The sequence below is a fragment of the Carassius auratus genome, chromosome 3 (assembly GCF_003368295.1).
Source record: "Carassius auratus strain Wakin chromosome 3, ASM336829v1, whole genome shotgun sequence".
Taxonomy (NCBI): Eukaryota; Metazoa; Chordata; class Actinopteri; order Cypriniformes; family Cyprinidae; genus Carassius; species Carassius auratus.
Genome location: NC_039245.1, coordinates 18,724,728 through 18,742,231, shown reverse-complemented (window position 1 = coordinate 18,742,231; position 17,504 = coordinate 18,724,728). Strand labels below are relative to the sequence as shown.

Here is a 17,504-nt window from a genome sequence, read left to right as displayed (position 1 = left end):
AATTGAAAATTTAAAATGTCAAAAAATGTATCCTTTGAAACCCATTTTAAAATTAGACATTGGATTGCCATGGAAATGGTACATCAAAATGTTTTTGTTCATGAATTATATACATTAAATTTTGGATAGTGCACTTTCACGTCTATGTGACAGTTAAGGAGTTAAGACATCTCACAAAACAACATTTTTGGACGGGGTCCGATCAGTGATGTCCAGACATGTGCGTCATCTGCTCAGAGAAATTATCCAATTAGAATGTGCATCTTTTATTGGGCGGAGACACATCAAGTCAATAAATTAAACTCCGGTTTCTGAATTTCTACTAGTGATTCCTACTGGACTTAAGCAAGTACCTAAGGACACCTTGAAACGTAGACATGGTTGAGTGGACAGATGCTGAGCGTAGTGCCATCATTGGCCTGTGGGGAAAGCTCAATCCCGACGAACTCGGACCTCAGGCCCTGGCCAGGTATCATTGCATCACATTCTTTAATAGACACAATCTTCGTGTTAGATGATGTCAGCTGCGCAGTTTATTTAATGCTGTTCTTCATGATTCTGTCTATTTAAGGTGTCTGATCGTGTATCCCTGGACTCAGAGATATTTCGCCTCCTTTGGGAACCTGTCAAGCCCCGCTGCGATCATGGGTAACCCCAAGGTGGCAGCTCACGGCAGGACTGTGATGGGTGGTCTGGAGAGAGCCATCAAGAACATGGATAACATCAAGGCCACCTATGCGCCACTCAGTGTGATGCACTCTGAGAAACTGCATGTGGATCCCGACAACTTCAGGGTAGGTTTGAGAAAATAAAACTAATATTTGCGGGTTGTAAATATAGAAAACGATTGTGCTCATATTATGTTAAATCAACTTGATCGAAAAACACCCACTAAATGGATCTCATGTTTTACAGCTTTTGGCTGACTGCATCACCGTGTGCGCTGCCATGAAGTTCGGCCCCTCTGGCTTCAATGCTGACGTCCAGGAGGCCTGGCAGAAGTTTCTGTCTGTCGTCGTTTCCGCCCTGTGCAGACAGTACCACTAGAGTCTCATCACCAATGAACACCAGCTGTATTGCAGAAGATTGCGGGAGCTGTTCACACAAAGATCTAACTCTTATAAAATAAGATCAATAAAATAATGTTAAAAGCACTTTAATGTTGTTTGCTTCCATTTATTCATAGAAAGCATTGGCCAGGGCTGCACTTCTCAAAATCTTAAATTGATATTAAAAAGATCACATGAATCATCTTAGACTTGCGTATCCCAAAACCATCATAATTTAAGTAGTACTTGAAAATCTTCGTAGATCTACGAGTGCTCTAATCGTAAATCCCTACGTGCATCGTAAAGACAGAATTATCATTCCGCAGATTACACCTTTACATTTATTCAAGTGCAATGTGATCATAATTAAAACATTTGATTGCACTTTATTGTACACTTTATTGCTTGTTTCTTATATTATATTATATTATATTATATTATATTATATTATATTATATTATATTATATTATATTATAAACGAGCGTGTAGCCTACTACAATTACAGGCCATTCTATAAATTGAGATTTCAACACTTGACAAACGGATAGCGACTCCTAGCACTTAAAGCGGGGCTATGTGCGATTGTGTTTTTTTTAGCGCATTTTTGGGAAACCCACGTGAAACAATTACAAACGATATTAAAGAACGTCTACGACTCGTAGAAAAAGCTCTTGAGCGCCAAGATCGTCATTGAGAAACGCAAGACCAGAAGTATAACCAAAATCAAACTCTTAAAAAGAAACATGTTCTTGATGACAATTTAGGGAATTAATCCTGATATGCAACATGCTTTCGCTGGGTTCTTAACTTTTTGTAAGTTTTCGACTTGACTTAATGAGTCAGCAACTTGTTTCCAAATGAAAACCTTTCAGAGACAGTTATGATAGATGTGCAGACTGTGGGTGTTAACCGCTTGAATTCATTGATAAAAGAAATTAAATTTATCACAACCTCCAGCAGCTGTATAGCTTCAAAATAAGCGTGCACTGTTATTTTTATAAATATAATTGTTTCATTCAGTTTCTTTGTTTTTGCAAATTGAATTGCAAATATAAAAAACGTAATTTATTTTAATAATAAACATTAGTTGCAATCCTTGAACAATATGCTGTTTTTGTGCCTTTTGACTCTTATAAAATAATATAAACATCATTCCAAGTTCCATATTAAACTCTATTGAGCCATTTTGCCATAAACGTTTTTAAAGGATCTCAAATTTAGCTATAAATTTAACTCTGAACCTCGAGTTACTTTCAATTTGCTCCGCATCCTTTGTGTTTTAGTTTTATTGCATCTAATTTTTAATACAGTGACAGTTATTTTGCTTTTTGTAGTCTCCGTATTGTCCAGCTCTGTCGAAATAAAAAGGCACATACGACTGCAGTCAAAATGTAGGCTACACTCGAAAAATAAAAAATACACCCAGCAATTAACTAATGTGTTTACCAAGAATAAAACTTGTCATTCGACTGATGGATGTTAGTTTTTACATTTTTATCCAGAGAAGGCCTACATCAGCTGACAAACCTTAAGACAGTAAAGGCTTCAGGAGTCTTATATAGGGAATGATTATGGTGGGGAGTTTGGTCAAACTATAGCAGCGATACAGCGAATATTTGGGCTAAATGAAAGATGGCAGTTACAGCACAGTTTAGGCCTATATGTGCAGTGTGCACTAATAAAACTGGCTATCATGGCAGAAGCTGCAATTATAATAATAAGAGCCCTGTGACTTGGAAAGACTTTATTATCATGGCATTATTTTAATTACAAATGTCCAGAGCTCATCATTGCGCGAATCTCTTCCGCTCCCACGCGATTTCCTTTCTGCTCTCGCCCGTAGAGAGTGCGCGCACTTAAAACGTGTCTCTCCTCTCACCGAGGAGTTCCCAGGCCAGCCGAGAGACATAGTCCCTCCAGCGTGTCCTCGATCTTCTCCGGGGCCTCGTCCCGGTGGTACGTGCCTAAAACCCCTTCCCAGGAAGGCGTCCAGGAGGCATCCGGAAAACAGATGCCCAAGCCACCTTTGCTGGCTCCTCTCGATGTGGAGGAGCAGTGGCTCTACTCTGAGATCCTCCCGAGTGGCAGAGCTCCTCACCCTATCTCTAAGGGAGCGCCCAGCCACCCTGCAGAGAAAGCTCATTTCGGCCGCCTGTATCCAGGATCTTGTCCTTTTGGTCATGACCCACAGCTCATGACCACAGGTGAGAGTAGGAACGTAGCTCAGCTCCTTCTTCACCCTTGACAGACAGGTACATCGACCACATCACTGCAGAAGCTGCACCTATCCGCCTGTCAATCTCCCGCTCCATCCTTCCCTCACTCCTGGACAAGACCCCAAGATACTCCTCCACTTGAGGCAGGAGCTCCTCACCAACATGAAAGGGACATGCCATCCTTTTCTGGTTGAGAACCATGGCCCACTATTATTTTTTAATAATATTTAGCAATGTTAATGAAATTTAGACTGTAGAAATGGCCAGGATTTTGGTGCTTGGATGATTTATACATAACCTTTGCAAGGTTTGCAAGCAATTTATTTAAAAACATCATAGCTTACTGCCCTAAAGACTTTATATAAAACATAAATGTTATGTCATAACATGTCAGATAGATACCTCAACTGGATTTAAAATAATTTCAATAAATTCTCAGTTGGTATGATGGCAATATTAAGTAACAACAATCAACATCAAATGCAAAAATAGATGTAAATGATGAAAGATAAAACAATAAATGCTCTAATAGCATGGCTGTTTGGACATTTTTTTTTAAACCAGTGTTTGTTTTCAGTTCTGATTTATTTTTCATGAAAATCCACTTAATATTAGCATATTCAATTGCACTCTTCTCTAAAACAGTGAATATAATAACAATATAATATAATAACAACATAATTTATGTTTGTTATTTTGGCCTTGCCCCCTTCTGAAGTTAATACCCTTTTTGTTATTTCTTTGTTCTCTGTAAATAAAAACTTGGTGATTTGTTGTATCTATATCTCAAATGTGTTGAGACAGTCCAATTGGAGCTTCTGTCCTTTGTCTCTGTGATTACATCTATGACAGAGATTGCATCTAAAGAGAAGTGAGAGTAAAAAAAAAAAAAAAAAAAAAAGAACTGAGTGTGAACTACCGCCACCTATCTCTCAAGTGGACCACTGACACTCATAATTGAGACTGTAGATAGTGTCAATGATCCATTTGAGAGAGAGGTGGCAGTAATGCTTATAAGTCTGCAATCAGCCATAAAGCAAGAAGAAGAAGACACCTCACACCTGCTGCTGAGCACAAGAGGATGCGCTCAGGTGTGTCTAGATTGAGTTCTATCTACATACACCATGGGTCCCCTTGCATGGAAGTCGCCACTATGTTTCTACAGTAGCCCTAAATGGACAAACTGCTCTACAGAGTGTGTTTCATCACTTTGTTGTTCTTCCGATTAAAACACGGACACAGTGATGAACAAGTACATTAGCATTCGCAATACTATCGATTTATTTAATATTCAACCAATTATAATTCCTTGAATTACCTTTGTAAAGAAATCTCATTGCTCTCTGCTGTCTTAAGCCATGACATCTTTACCTGTGTTGGCCACCATAGCTTCTCTAAAGGGAGGGGTGAGGGGGGACTAAGCCATTGGTTGCTGTTAGGAACCTCACAGCTAGATGCCGCTAAGCTTTACAAACTGCGCCTTTAATTTTTTTTGGGGGGGGGGGGGGGGGTGAACTATCCCTTTAACAGATGCTCTGTCGCATAGTTACATGCACCCTGTCACACTGTAAACTGGCCTGTCAATAATCTTGTCAACAGTTAGCATCCCCCAAATTTAATTTCATTTAACTTTTTAACATAAAGGAGAGAAAAGTAACACGTCGATCTGCGAGCCGTGGTTCTTCATGCAGAGAACTCAGAGAAATTTTCTGCATAATGACGCATTTAAAAGTTAACGAACAAACGGAATTTTGGCATAAATGGAACCTCATGTATAAAAGTTTCAATTACTGTTGGAGACGAAATATAACACATAACATTAAATAAATATATATTTATTTTTACCAGGTTAATTTTAACTCAAACTCAAACCGCTCTCCTTTAGCCGTAGGTCGCGCGCATCCACCATGTTTGTAGGTTTTTTAATGCTTTTTCTTCGTGTTTGTAGTTCTCAACCTAATTGTTTGTCAAAGTGCAATGGACTGTGGGCAATATTAGCCATTATAGTGTGCACGGATCCACACACGGATCGACATGAGCTGTGTTTTCCCATAATTTTGTCTCTTATCACGCTAGGACGACACGCTATGTCTTAATTAAATAGAGTATACATGTGTTTCCCGAACTATACTTTAGGAGGCTGCTTAAGATATACCTTGTTTTGTGCGATATATATGTTACCAGGTGCTGTCCATGGCAGTGGTGCTGAATTTGTTAATATCAATGACTCGAGGATCGATTATTCATTCTGCTTTATGTGAGAAAGAGGTGTTTTTTTTATAAAAGTGTTGATTTTAAATAAAGACCTATTTCCTGTTAGAACGCAACGAACTTGTGTGGAACTTTTACAAAATCAGGTACAACCACTGATCTATATATGTTCTATGATCAATGGGTACAACTCAAGGCATTACTTAAAAACAACGTAGAGTTAAGAAGGTTTTGGGAGACTCAGCCCAGAGCTACTGATTCTGTGGAGCTCAGTCATCCAACTACTCCTCAACACACTCTCAACAGGTAAATTATTTCATTCTTAAATTTAAACACAAATTTAACTTTACAATGGTTACTGGTTTTCAATGTGAAAAACGTTATTTTCCCTTGCTATTTATTTATTTATATATTTATTTGTCACATATAGCTTAAGTGTGAGCAACTTTTTTAATCTGAGGAAACTTACTTCCTTTTCCACTCAGTAACAGAATAATGCACAGCAATCTGTTCTTTTTTATGGTTTTTGCAAATGAACTCTTATGTAACACACACACACACACACACACACACACACATATATATATATATATATATATATATATATATATATACATATTAGTGATGTTTTACAAGATGAGTATAATTATTTATTGAGAAATAATAACATCTGTCACTTAATTTTATATCTAAATAATTACATGGTTTGCTCATTAATTAATCGGTAGCACTTTATTTTACAGTCCTGTTCCTCATGTACATACTATGTACTTATTATAGTAATTACAATAACAATGTAGTAACTAGGTACTAACCCTGAACCTACCCCTAAACCTAACCCCACCCCATGTAGTTACCTTGTATTACCAGAACTTTCTTAGATAAATACACTGTAAGTACACTATAAGTACATGTAAGCACACATACTGTAAAATAAAGTGCAACCAAATAATCTAATTTAAGCAGTTACACCACACATCAATAATAAAAAAAGGCAAATGTCTAAATTACAATTCAAAGACATTTAATTATATTTGCAGACAGAAGCATTAAATATGACAACACAAAAAGGGGTTAAAAGTCTAAACTTGAATCCTGAATCACTTTTAATGAGCCTACAATGGCCTTAAGTTCACATCAGCATGATGTGAGCACTGAGCAACTGAGTTTTGTAGTTTTAAGTAGAAGTTTTTGAGTTGGAACTAAACAATGGTATTTAAAAGAGATTAAATGGCATAGATGATCAATTATTGACATCGATTTAACCACTTGCTAAACTCAAGAATGGTTATTTCTGTTGATCGTTGATCACATTATTTTTGTCTCCAGTAAAACCCATGGATACTGTTTTCAAGGTGCTTTAAGATTAAATAAGAGAATAGGCAGATTACCTCCGAGAAGCCATAATAAAAACAAAATTAATAGAATGTAAAAGATTTGGTTAAAAGGTTTGTCCCTGCAACTGATTTGGTTCATATCGACCAGAAAACATGAGGAACAGACTTTTTGATTGTTATAGATTTTATTAATTGCATCTGATATTTTAGCTTTATTACTTGAAGTGCCTCTGTTTGCAGATAAACGAGAATCCTCGGAATGGTGAGCTTGTCTGTATTTATCAGCGAGGGCTGCAGACAGAGCCACAAGGAACTTGTCCACGGCCACGTGCACTTCTGCGGTGAAGTCATTTAACTGCAAGAGTCACGAGGATGTTATGGGACAAAATCTAGAAAAATAAACTAGTAAATGAAATTAACAATTTACATTTTATTTCACATCTTGTATGTCTGATTTCGATTTAAAGTTCTCCATACCCTGATTTGGGTGTAGCCTATAGCTCAATACCTTAAATGAAGGTCTACTCAGGTAAAAGGATTAAAACTGCATAAACAGCACATTAGCAAGACTCTCACCTTAAAGTTTTCAGGATCTAGGCGAACCGGTGTCATGGAGATGACTCAAGGAGCTCAGTCCACCAATAAGATCATCCATTTTGCCCACAGCATCAGGGATGGCTCTCATCACATTTGTTTCTTCACCTGGGGTGAGCTTAGAGAGTCAGACCACTGAAGAATATATTAGTCTGAGAGTAGACAGCAAGTGTTCTGTGGGAAACAGAAGAATACGCTGGTATTATTTATATAGTTTTTGGTTAGTGGTATTTGAAGTCAAATTTAAAGATAGAGCTCTTACCTTCCCAGAGCTTCTTGGCCTTTGGCATCAGACTTCTTATGGCGACTTTACACCAGAAGGCCTTGACCAAGGCTTTATCCTTAGCTGTCAAACTCATTTTCTGTTCCTTTCCACCTTGTTATTACAAGAGCAGAGTTTTAGGTGTAGGATAAGGGGTCTTTTTATAACGCGAGGAGCTGCCACACCCAACATGTCACCAGCTCCACCTCTCAAACTTCATCAGACAACAATTAACCTTAGGCGATTTAGTCAGTTGATTTAATCATTCATTATTTGATCAAAAATATTGAATGGTATATATTTATTTCTTTATTATTAATTAATTTTCTTATATTTGTTTATTTTATTTATTTTTAAATGAAGAAGGCAAAATGCCTAAGAATCACTGATCTATATATGGCTATATTATAGATCAGTGCTACGAATCCATTCGTCTGTTCACTGAATAATGTGATGTAATTATACTAATATACTATAATTAATTTTCTTTCTTTTTCTTTTCTTTTTTTTAATAACAGTAAGATATAATTCCCTCCACTGTCTTTGCATGTTGGCTAAAAGATGCTTTGGGGTCATTCGGGGACACCAAATGGCACCTAAAGGGTGGAGCAACTCAAAAATGACAGGACATTATCAAAGTTTACCGAATTAAGAACATTATGAAATGGGAGGAGCGGGTCTGAATGTCCAGATAAAGCAAAAAGAATTGGCACACGTTCAAATTATAAACTTCAGTTATCTAGATGCGTTCGTTTTGGTTAATTTAACGTTAGATATAACTCGAGCTTTTCATCTATACGTTGCCACCGATTAAGCTGTTCATTTTTTCTCGGGGCAAGCATCCACTTTCGTGATTTTGATGAATAAATCCATAGCCTACTTATTTTGTGATGTTTGGAATATATTGCTGACATATCTAAATTTGCAGTTTCTAATCAAAATGTAGCATTAGCTCGTTTCGGGTCCAAATATGAACAACCCACAGCCAATCAGTCTCGGCGCCAGAGTGGGAGCAGAGGGTGCGAGTATAAATAAAAACTCCCCGAGCATCTATCTATGTTCAGCATTCACGCTTGTTGAACAAGAACAGAGATAATCACAATGTTGGAGTGGTCAGATTCTGAGCACAGTAGCCTATTGCGAGTGTCTGGGGTAAAATTAACGTTGATGAAATCGGACCACAGGCTCTGGTAAGGTCATTTGAAAGTTGGTAAAGATGATATTGGTCTATATGCCAGGTTGTTCATTCAGTGATGTATTTTAGGTAGACTTTGGATTTATGTATTTTCATTCGTTTCGTATGACAGGGTGCTGATTGTTTATCCATTGACTCAGCGGTATTTCGGTGCCTTTGGAAACCTATCCAGTGCAGCTGCAATCCCAAGGTGTGAGAGCATGGCAGAGCAGTGCTAAATGCGTCGAACAAAGCCGTGAAGAACTTGGATAACATCAAAGGCATTTACTCTCAACTCAGCAAGCTCCACTGCGGCAAACTCAACGTCGATCTAGATAAGTTCAGGGTACATGCTGCTTCTTTATTTTCTAAGTTTGAGCTAATTAATAAGGATATCATAACACCTCAGTTATACAGATCTGACTTGCCGTACAGGGTCGTACAGAGACCTTTGGAGGGGCAGGTGCTCAAAGTATGAATGGGGCACGTGGAATACGGCTTTAAATAGGGCTGTGCTGATCCGTGTTATCGAAACGGATGCTTCTGCATTGATACAGCAGCAAATGCCGTGACGCAGTTTTGAAAAAGAAACACAGAACAGAAAAGACCATTTTAAGTTTAAAAGTAAAAAAAAAATTCTTTGCACCTCTTAATTACTCTGGAATTAGAAACTAAATTATGTTTTTATTATTATTATTATTATTATTATTATTATTATTATTATTATTATTATTATTGAGTTTGCAGGCTATGGTGGTTTTGCTGATGTAAACACTACGGTTGTTGTTGTAGAAAAAATATTTCTGTCTAATCTAAAATAGAATTGTATTCTTATCCTGTTCTGAATTATTTATTTTTAGTATAATTCGGAGGATGAGAAAATCAGTATAAGCCTGTTTTACCAGTGTGTTAATTATTTTTAAGGCAGTCTACGACTTTTAAATAAATACTGTAATAATAATATTTCAAAGTATGAATAGTTTTTAGTCAGACAACATAAAAGGGCTAGATACCTCCACGCCGTTTAAACGTTTCCCAACCAAACAGCAAGAACGAAAGAGAACAGACACCTTTGTTTATATTGCCTCGTGTAGAACTAAGTGTGTTGCATTTTTTATATATAGCCTAATAAATATTTTAATAAAATGTAAATTTGCCCTCTGGACTTTATTCAAGCAGGTGTGTTCACGTAAAGAACATTCTAGATTTAAATCTAGATTTAAATCCAGAGACACTATTTCTGTTGGCAACAGACTATTTCAGTTGCCATCATGTTCAGCATTAGCAGTGGTTATGTAGTGATATTTTATTACACTCAAAGTCAGCCAGCCTACTCTTAAAACACTCATCAGAAAGATCATATTTGTTCTCAAGTTCATAAGCAGACTTGGGGAACCTATAGTGTCTGACAAGATTCGGTTTTGAAATGCTACAGAATAGTGGTATGCCTCTGCAGGTCCCAGGCTCTTTAATGCAAGGTGGGTCATGCAGATATGTGAAGACATTGTTAGCCTACATTAGGAGGGTTCTGGTACCTCAGTCAATGACATAGTGTGAGATATTTGGCAACTAGAACTTATGTGTCCCTCTCCTTTAATTTAGATTTGTTAGTTGTAATAATTCTGGTTCAGTGAGTCCATCTTTTTTATGTTTTATATACATATTGTGAGCTTGTTCCTATCTTTTTGCATTGAACAACTAATTTACATTGAGAAGAGAGGAATAGCAAGCTGTACCACCAAGTCTTTGTCAATGTTTTTCAACTGTGAGAAGGTGACATTAAAATCAGCAGGACTGTTGTGGAGTAAAAGCAACAGAAAACAAATATAATTTCTACAAGAAAATATAGTTCAGAAAATAAAAAAGGGGAAATAAGTCCATTCTTTATTGGTACACAATTCAAACATGTAGAAATTAAAACAGGTTTTAATAAAACTGAATAAAACTATTTAACCTATGTTTTCTAGCTGAAATTACACTGTTTTATCATTGCTTTGTTGATAGTTTTAGTAACTTGTGATTTTGTTATCCTAATAAGTAATATTTATTTATTAAAAATTATATAACTGGGTAGTGTCACACGGGTGGTTGTATGGAAGATGAAGATGAAGGCAAATGGGTAATATTTAGAGTCCACACAATAAGGAAGTAATGAAGAAGAACTGAGTAGAAGACAACACACCCAAGAACTGATGACACCGGACGACTAGACTGACCAGGGAGGATTCTTGAGCAGTAGAGGGCGAATGGAAACCCAGGCCACAGCCAGGAATGCACTCCATGGCAGCATCACTGGAGGAAGGAGTCAAGGCATGATGGGAACACACGCCACCATGGGCACGACTGGAGGCAATGACGGAGATGGAGGTGGAGCGGACTGTGCAGACAGAGAGCAAAGGGGGGTGGAGTGACGCTGAAGATGGTTGTGGTTGTGACGGAGCCATGATGCAGCGGAGCCATGGCGATCTCTGACCCATGTGTAGCCGACTAATTGAGGGAGCCTGGAGAGGCTGAATGGCCGATGGCCCACACCGGAATTGAGGGTGGGAGGAGTGCAGGTGCAGGTGTCTGGTTGCCGGGACAAGGTGGAGTTGAGACATCCTAGGATGATCCAGATCCACAGGCTCCTCAGGTCCAGGAGATGAAGACCCCCAGCAGATCTGAGATGGAACCCCACTGAAAGGAGGTGAAACAAAGAGACTAACGGATCACAATGAATTCTGTTTCTGGTTTTGGTTCTGACTTCACAGCCTCAGGCTTTCGCTCCTCGCAGTGGGGTGGTGAATGACTGGGCATTGGGTTGGGAGTGGTATCCTCATCTGTGAGGTCGAAGGTGAAGAAAGATCCACAACAAGAGCTCAGCAACCATTCCAAATAGGTGGTTAAGCTTCCTCGAGGACCCTGCCCAGACAACTGCGCTCATGTGGCAGTATTCAGGCCGGCATGCAGGAAAAAGAATAAGCCGTCATCTGGGAAGGTGGATCAGCGAGACACAGGAATTCATCCATGTGATCCTTGACTCAGGGAACGATCTCCTTTCTCATGGTGCAGGAGGTGTATGTCAGGGAGGTCCATGATGTCAGAAAAAAGCAAAAACTCACACTCAAAAAAAAAAAAAATGCTGTTATACTTTCACTTTAGGGTGCAGTCTTCTCTCATACTCTGCTGTAAACACATGTAAAAAGATGAAGATTAAGTTTTCGAAAGTCTTTAATCAAACACAAAGATAATCCAAACACAGGGTAACACTGATGAGACCGGGCAAAGGAAACACAAACAGAACTGAACTAACATTTAAATGATAACATTGCATCAAATACCGATAATCACAAATTAACTTGTATTTGAATTATCCCTCAGTAGTTATTTAACCATATACTGTGTCGTTGGAAGGTTTTTGTCTTACAAGCACATAAAAATGCAAATTCAAGTTATTTCTTTATTACATGTAATGCACGGATTCCCAAACATTTTTTTTTTGTCAGCCAAATCTCTTTCACCTAATATATTTACTTAAAGTACATATACATAGTACATATTTTAATCATTAACTGTCACATTTGCATGTTTACAGTTCTCTAACTTTGGTTAATGTTCACATGGCATGCAGATAAACAAATAAAATATAAAAAAATTTAGTAAGTGTTTTATTTTAATTGCTATTTTAAAATAGTTTATTTTAATTGCACATTTTATGATGCAATTAATTACTAACTTTTCATTAAAATCATGAACCCCCTGCAGTTCCCTCATGAACCCAAGTGTGGGAAACCTTGAATTAATTTAATAAAACATATTTTCTTTCTGTCTGTATGTTTATATCAGTATGGCAAGGTTATCCTATTTAAATCAATGTGATAAACAAGTTGGGTCAAAAGTAATCAAAAAAATAGTCTGACATATTTTACCTAAAATGTGTAATGTAACAGATAACGTTACTAAATACAATTTCTTTCATGTAATTTGGAATCAATCAGTAACAGAACACAATTTATTGTTTGTGAATAATACTCTGCTCTCCTCTCTCTCTCTATATTTTTTTAGCATATCTGCTGTTTTTCATATTTGTGTAAACATTTTAGCAGGCCTATGAAGTAAGCGAGATAAAACAGTTAAATCATGATTAATGGGGAAATTAAATAAAAAGAGACAATATATAACCAAATTATGTTTATTTTCTCAGAACCTGGGACAAAGCGAATAAGTATTTGTATTTAGTTTATTAAAAATATGTTTAAAACTTTGTTTAAAGCTTGAATTTAAATTAATGTGTGGTTTATTCATTCATTCATTCATTCATTCGTTCATTCATTCATTTTTGTTCGATAGGATATACGCGGAACCTTTGGATCTAGTCATTTGTATTTCCACGGCGCTAATAGTCTAACACACCAAACACTGAGCTGTTGTAATGCTGTGTGTGTGTCAGTAAGGGATGACTTTTATTTACGCATCTTCGGTTGCTAATCTTAACCGTCATATTAGTTGCAAATATTCACATGGCGCCAGAAGGTGACTGGTGGATAAATTATTTTGATTTATTATCTTGTGATTGATACCAGTAACTGTTTTGCTTTAGTGTTTTGGTTTTGGCTAGCGAGCAGGCTAACATAACTTGTTATGCTGCTTATATCTCTCAAATTCGTTTAGTTCATTTCCTCCCAATGTTATTTGAGATACAGTTCAACAAATGCACCAGGTGTTTCGTTCTGGTAAGTTCTCAAGCAGTGCAACCCTTCAGTTGTCCACACCTGTCCAGCTGCAAACTGAATTCGCTTGAGATTATATATACCTAAGAAAACGCATCAGTATGTACAAGCAGTGGTCTGTAGAGTTAAATCCAGATTTGAAGCTGATGCAGAAACAGACCGAATCCAGCCTGCAGCCAAATGGAGAAAAAACAAGTCCCATTAAAGCTGCAAGCAGCGATGAACGGGCCCTCGCACCCGGGCTCACCGCCATCGTGTGGCTTTAGTAAAAAGGTGAACGTTGAGAAATATGCATTTAATGTCCTAAATATTAGTGGAATATATCAAAGTATATCCCATATATGTGCCAATCTTACCGTTGCCAGCAGGTGACGCTATCATTATAATGGAATAATGGCCTTCAGATGTGTTCAGGCCAGGACTCTTATCAAACATGTGAAGTTTGGGGAAGATTGAACATTTTATGCTTGAGTTACAACAACTACTCTTGCTGTGGCAAGACATCAAATTTTGTCATGGCGCCATGGAAACGCCCTTTAACAAAAACTCAAGATCTCCAAAAGTTAACATTGCACAGGCCTTTAGATTAGACTGACCACAAAATATATGTTAATCTCAAAAAAATTATGGGAGTAGTTTGTCGCAGCGTAAAACATGTCACTTCCTGTTGCCAATAGGTGGCGCTATGACTATAACTGAATGTGGGCATGTAGATCTGTTAAGGGCAGAAGTTTTATCTAACATGTGAAGTTTGGGGCAGATTGGACATTGTATGTCTGAGTTACAGCAACTTCCTTTTTCATGGCGAAACATCGAAATTTGCCGGGCCGCCATGGACACGCCCTTTAACGAAATCTAAAGATCTTCGCAATTTAACATCGCAAAAGGCTTAAGATTACACTGACCAGGTTTGGTGTTGATCTGAATAAATCTCTAGGAGGAGTTCGTTAAAGTACAACCCCTGAAAATGGCAAAAACAATGCCAATTTTGCAGAGAAAATTCTAAATAACTGACTTCCTGTTTGGATTAGGATTTCGTACCAAGAGACTTTTTTGTAGGTATTGCTGTGTTACATGTGTATACCGATTTTTGTACATGTACGTGAAACATAGCTCGAGGAGCACTCTGTTGAATGTGTATAGGTGGCGCTATCGAGCCATTTTGCCACATCTGATGGAATTTTGGCCTTCAGATGTGTTCAGGCCAGGACTCTTATCACACATGTGCAGTTTGGGGAACATCGGACATTTTATGCCTGAGTTATAATATATTTTATTCCCATGGCGAGACATCGAACTTCGTGACGGCGCCATGGACACGCCTTTTAACGAAAACTCAAGATCTTCACAACTTAACATCGCACAGGCCTTTAGATTACACTGACCACAAAAAATACATTGATGTCATAAAATTTCTAGGAGTAGTTCATCGCAGTGTAAAATATCTCACTTCCTGTTGCCAATAGGTGGCGCTATTACTCTAACTGTATATGGGCATGTCAATCTGTTCAGGTCAGGAGTCTCATCAAACATGTGAAGTTTGGGGCAGATTGGTCATTGTATGTCTGAGTTATAGCAACTTCCTGTTTCATGGCGAATCATCGAAATTCGCCAGGCCACCACGGACACGCCCATTAACGAAAACTCAAAAGCTTCGCAATTTAACATCGCAAAGGCCTTCAGATTAGGCATACCAAATTTGGTGTTGATCTGAATGAATCTCTAGGAGGAGTTCGTTAAAATACAACGCATGGAAATGACAAAAATGACACAAAATTTGCTCATAATATTAGTAATAACCGACTTCCTGTTGGGTTTCGGATTTTGCTCCAAGAGACTTTTTTGTAGGTATTGGAGAGTTACATGTGTGTACCGATTTTCATACATGTACATGAAACGTAGCTCGAGGCGCACACCGTTGAACGTGTATAGGTGGCGCTGTTGAGCCATTTTGCCACACCCACTTCTGAAACCCATATCAGACGTAAATTTTCGCCAGTTCTGAGGTGTGTGCAAAGTTTCATGACTTTTCAAGCATGTTTAGGCCCTCAAAAATGCGATTCATTTTGGAGAAGAAGAATAATAATAATAAATATAGCTGCAAGCAGCGATGTCGGGCTCAAGCCATCAATGCAACGCTACCCCGGTGGCATCAGGAAAACTGTGCCCAGCGGGCATAAGCATTTACAGTAACCCTCTGACAATACAATTTTAAGGGATGTGGCAGTTAAAGGGTTAATCCGACCAATCTAGACTTTGAAATCACATACACAGAACAATATATATAACTTTAGTAACACATTATTTTTATATTTATAAAAAATTTATAAGGTGTGCATTATAGCCATCACCTATATGAACACATTACAATTGTTTTGTGACTGCAAGTCTTTCTTCTCAAATGCTATTGAGCTTCAAATTTGCATTTGAGCCCATGTGAAATAGTAGCATAATTTACATATGACTTACAGTTTGTTGTAATAAATATCAAACATTCAAATTAATTGTGCATTATAGCTGTCACCTAGATGAACAATTACAGTTGTTTTTGAAAGTCATTCTCTTCAAATGCTACTGACGTTAGAAAAGTGTATAACAATATCACATGTAACTTTAGAGACCGTCCCTAAATTTGAGACTCTCGAATGTCCAATGTCAAGACAGCTTTATGCCTGTTTTTTTTTTTCTTTCTTTAGTTTTCTTTTCTCTGTGCCGGATTGCTGATGTCCTATACCCAGGCATAGATGTCCATCCATCAATTACAAACATTCAGCCGCAAACATGTGGTGTGATCTGTCACGAGCGCGGATGGGAGAATGGCGCATGTTTTTTTTCTTTTTTTTTTTTTTTTTTGAGCAACTGGGATGGTGCCCCTTCTGGGATTTGGTGCCCTGCGAATACTGCATACTCTGCATATAGGGAGCGGCGGTACTATCTGGAAGATATATTCCTCAAACCATCGTACAAGAAGTGGTGATGCTAGTCCTTCAAGAATCGCTCAAAAGCTATTTAAGTGTACAGTTTCCTTTTATTGCATCTTGAAATAAATATTTCTGAATTCTGAATCAAACTGGGTTGTGTTTATTTATTTATTTATTTTATGAGACAACTGAGACTTTAATCTCCTTTGTAATATATGTGCTTTTAAACCAAGAACAATTTATTTATAGATTTATTACTGCTTTATAATGACTATTATTAAGCGAAAAGGCTTTATAATCATGAACTATTTACTAATGCTTAGCTAATGAGTGCCATTATTATAAAGTGTTACCAATGCATTTACTAATGTTAACAAATTAGACATTATTTTACAGTGTTACCAAATCCTTAAATAATTTATTAGTGTTTTGTAATGATTTTAATAACCTATAAGCATTTGTGAAATAGTTTTGCTTGCATTGCAGCTTTATCTGTCAGTTTAAGAGTTTTACTGTTACATCCATGAGATTAATAAATGTCATGTCACGTCACAGTTTGTCATAGGTCAGTATCAAATGAGTTTTAAATTATTATTTGCAGCATAAATAAGGATTCTTAGGATGTTTTTAAATCCCTAAAACTGCCAGAAAAGGATAAGGCCTAAGAGATTTCTTAACCTGTAATGAAAGGAAAAAAACGCCACCATTAGCAACAACAAAAACAATAACAATTTAAAATACAGATATTTTTTTCCTGATTATTAAAGGGATGATTAGGTCTCTCTCTCTCTCTCTCTCTCTCTGCCAGACAGCCCCTCCCTACAGTCCACACACACTGTCAGTCACCAAAAATTCACAGTCACCAACCCCCTCACACTCCCCCTCCCTTTCCTCACACAGACAGAGTGGCCAGAGTGAGATCATGTCAGTTGAGAAGTCTGACAGTTTTCACATTTTCTTTTACCCATACAGTGTTGTAAAGTCGTGAAACTATGCATATTTCCTCAGAATGATTTGATATCTGTATGAA

At 37.5% G+C, this 17,504-nt stretch overlaps 1 protein-coding gene, 1 long non-coding RNA gene and 1 pseudogene across 3 annotated transcripts; 2 read left to right on the top strand and 1 right to left on the bottom strand.

Moving 5' to 3' along the window:
• The first annotated feature begins 306 nt into the window (after positions 1 to 306).
• LOC113049480 (hemoglobin subunit beta-like) lies at positions 307 to 11,464 on the top strand. Of its 2 annotated transcripts, XM_026211879.1 has the most exons (4): positions 307 to 469; positions 572 to 794; positions 3,104 to 3,105; positions 11,341 to 11,464. In XM_026211879.1, the coding sequence occupies exons 1-4, from the start codon at positions 378 to 380 to the stop codon at positions 11,447 to 11,449; spliced, it is 426 nt and encodes a 141-aa protein (XP_026067664.1). In that variant the 5' UTR covers positions 307 to 377; the 3' UTR covers positions 11,450 to 11,464. The 2 variants fall into 2 exon arrangements, with proteins under 2 accessions (XP_026067664.1, XP_026067656.1); XM_026211871.1 differs by lacking the exons at positions 3,104 to 3,105; positions 11,341 to 11,464 and adding an exon at positions 916 to 1,154.
• LOC113049514 (uncharacterized) lies at positions 6,731 to 7,830 on the bottom strand. Its single transcript, XR_003276614.1, has 3 exons — positions 7,671 to 7,830; positions 7,391 to 7,582; positions 6,731 to 7,169 (listed from the first exon to the last, which is right to left on the bottom strand). It is a non-coding gene; the product is annotated as an uncharacterized LOC113049514 (long non-coding RNA).
• On the top strand, positions 8,373 to 11,059 carry LOC113049508 (hemoglobin cathodic subunit beta-like; annotated as a pseudogene).
• Positions 11,465 to 17,504: the final 6,040 nt, after the last annotated feature.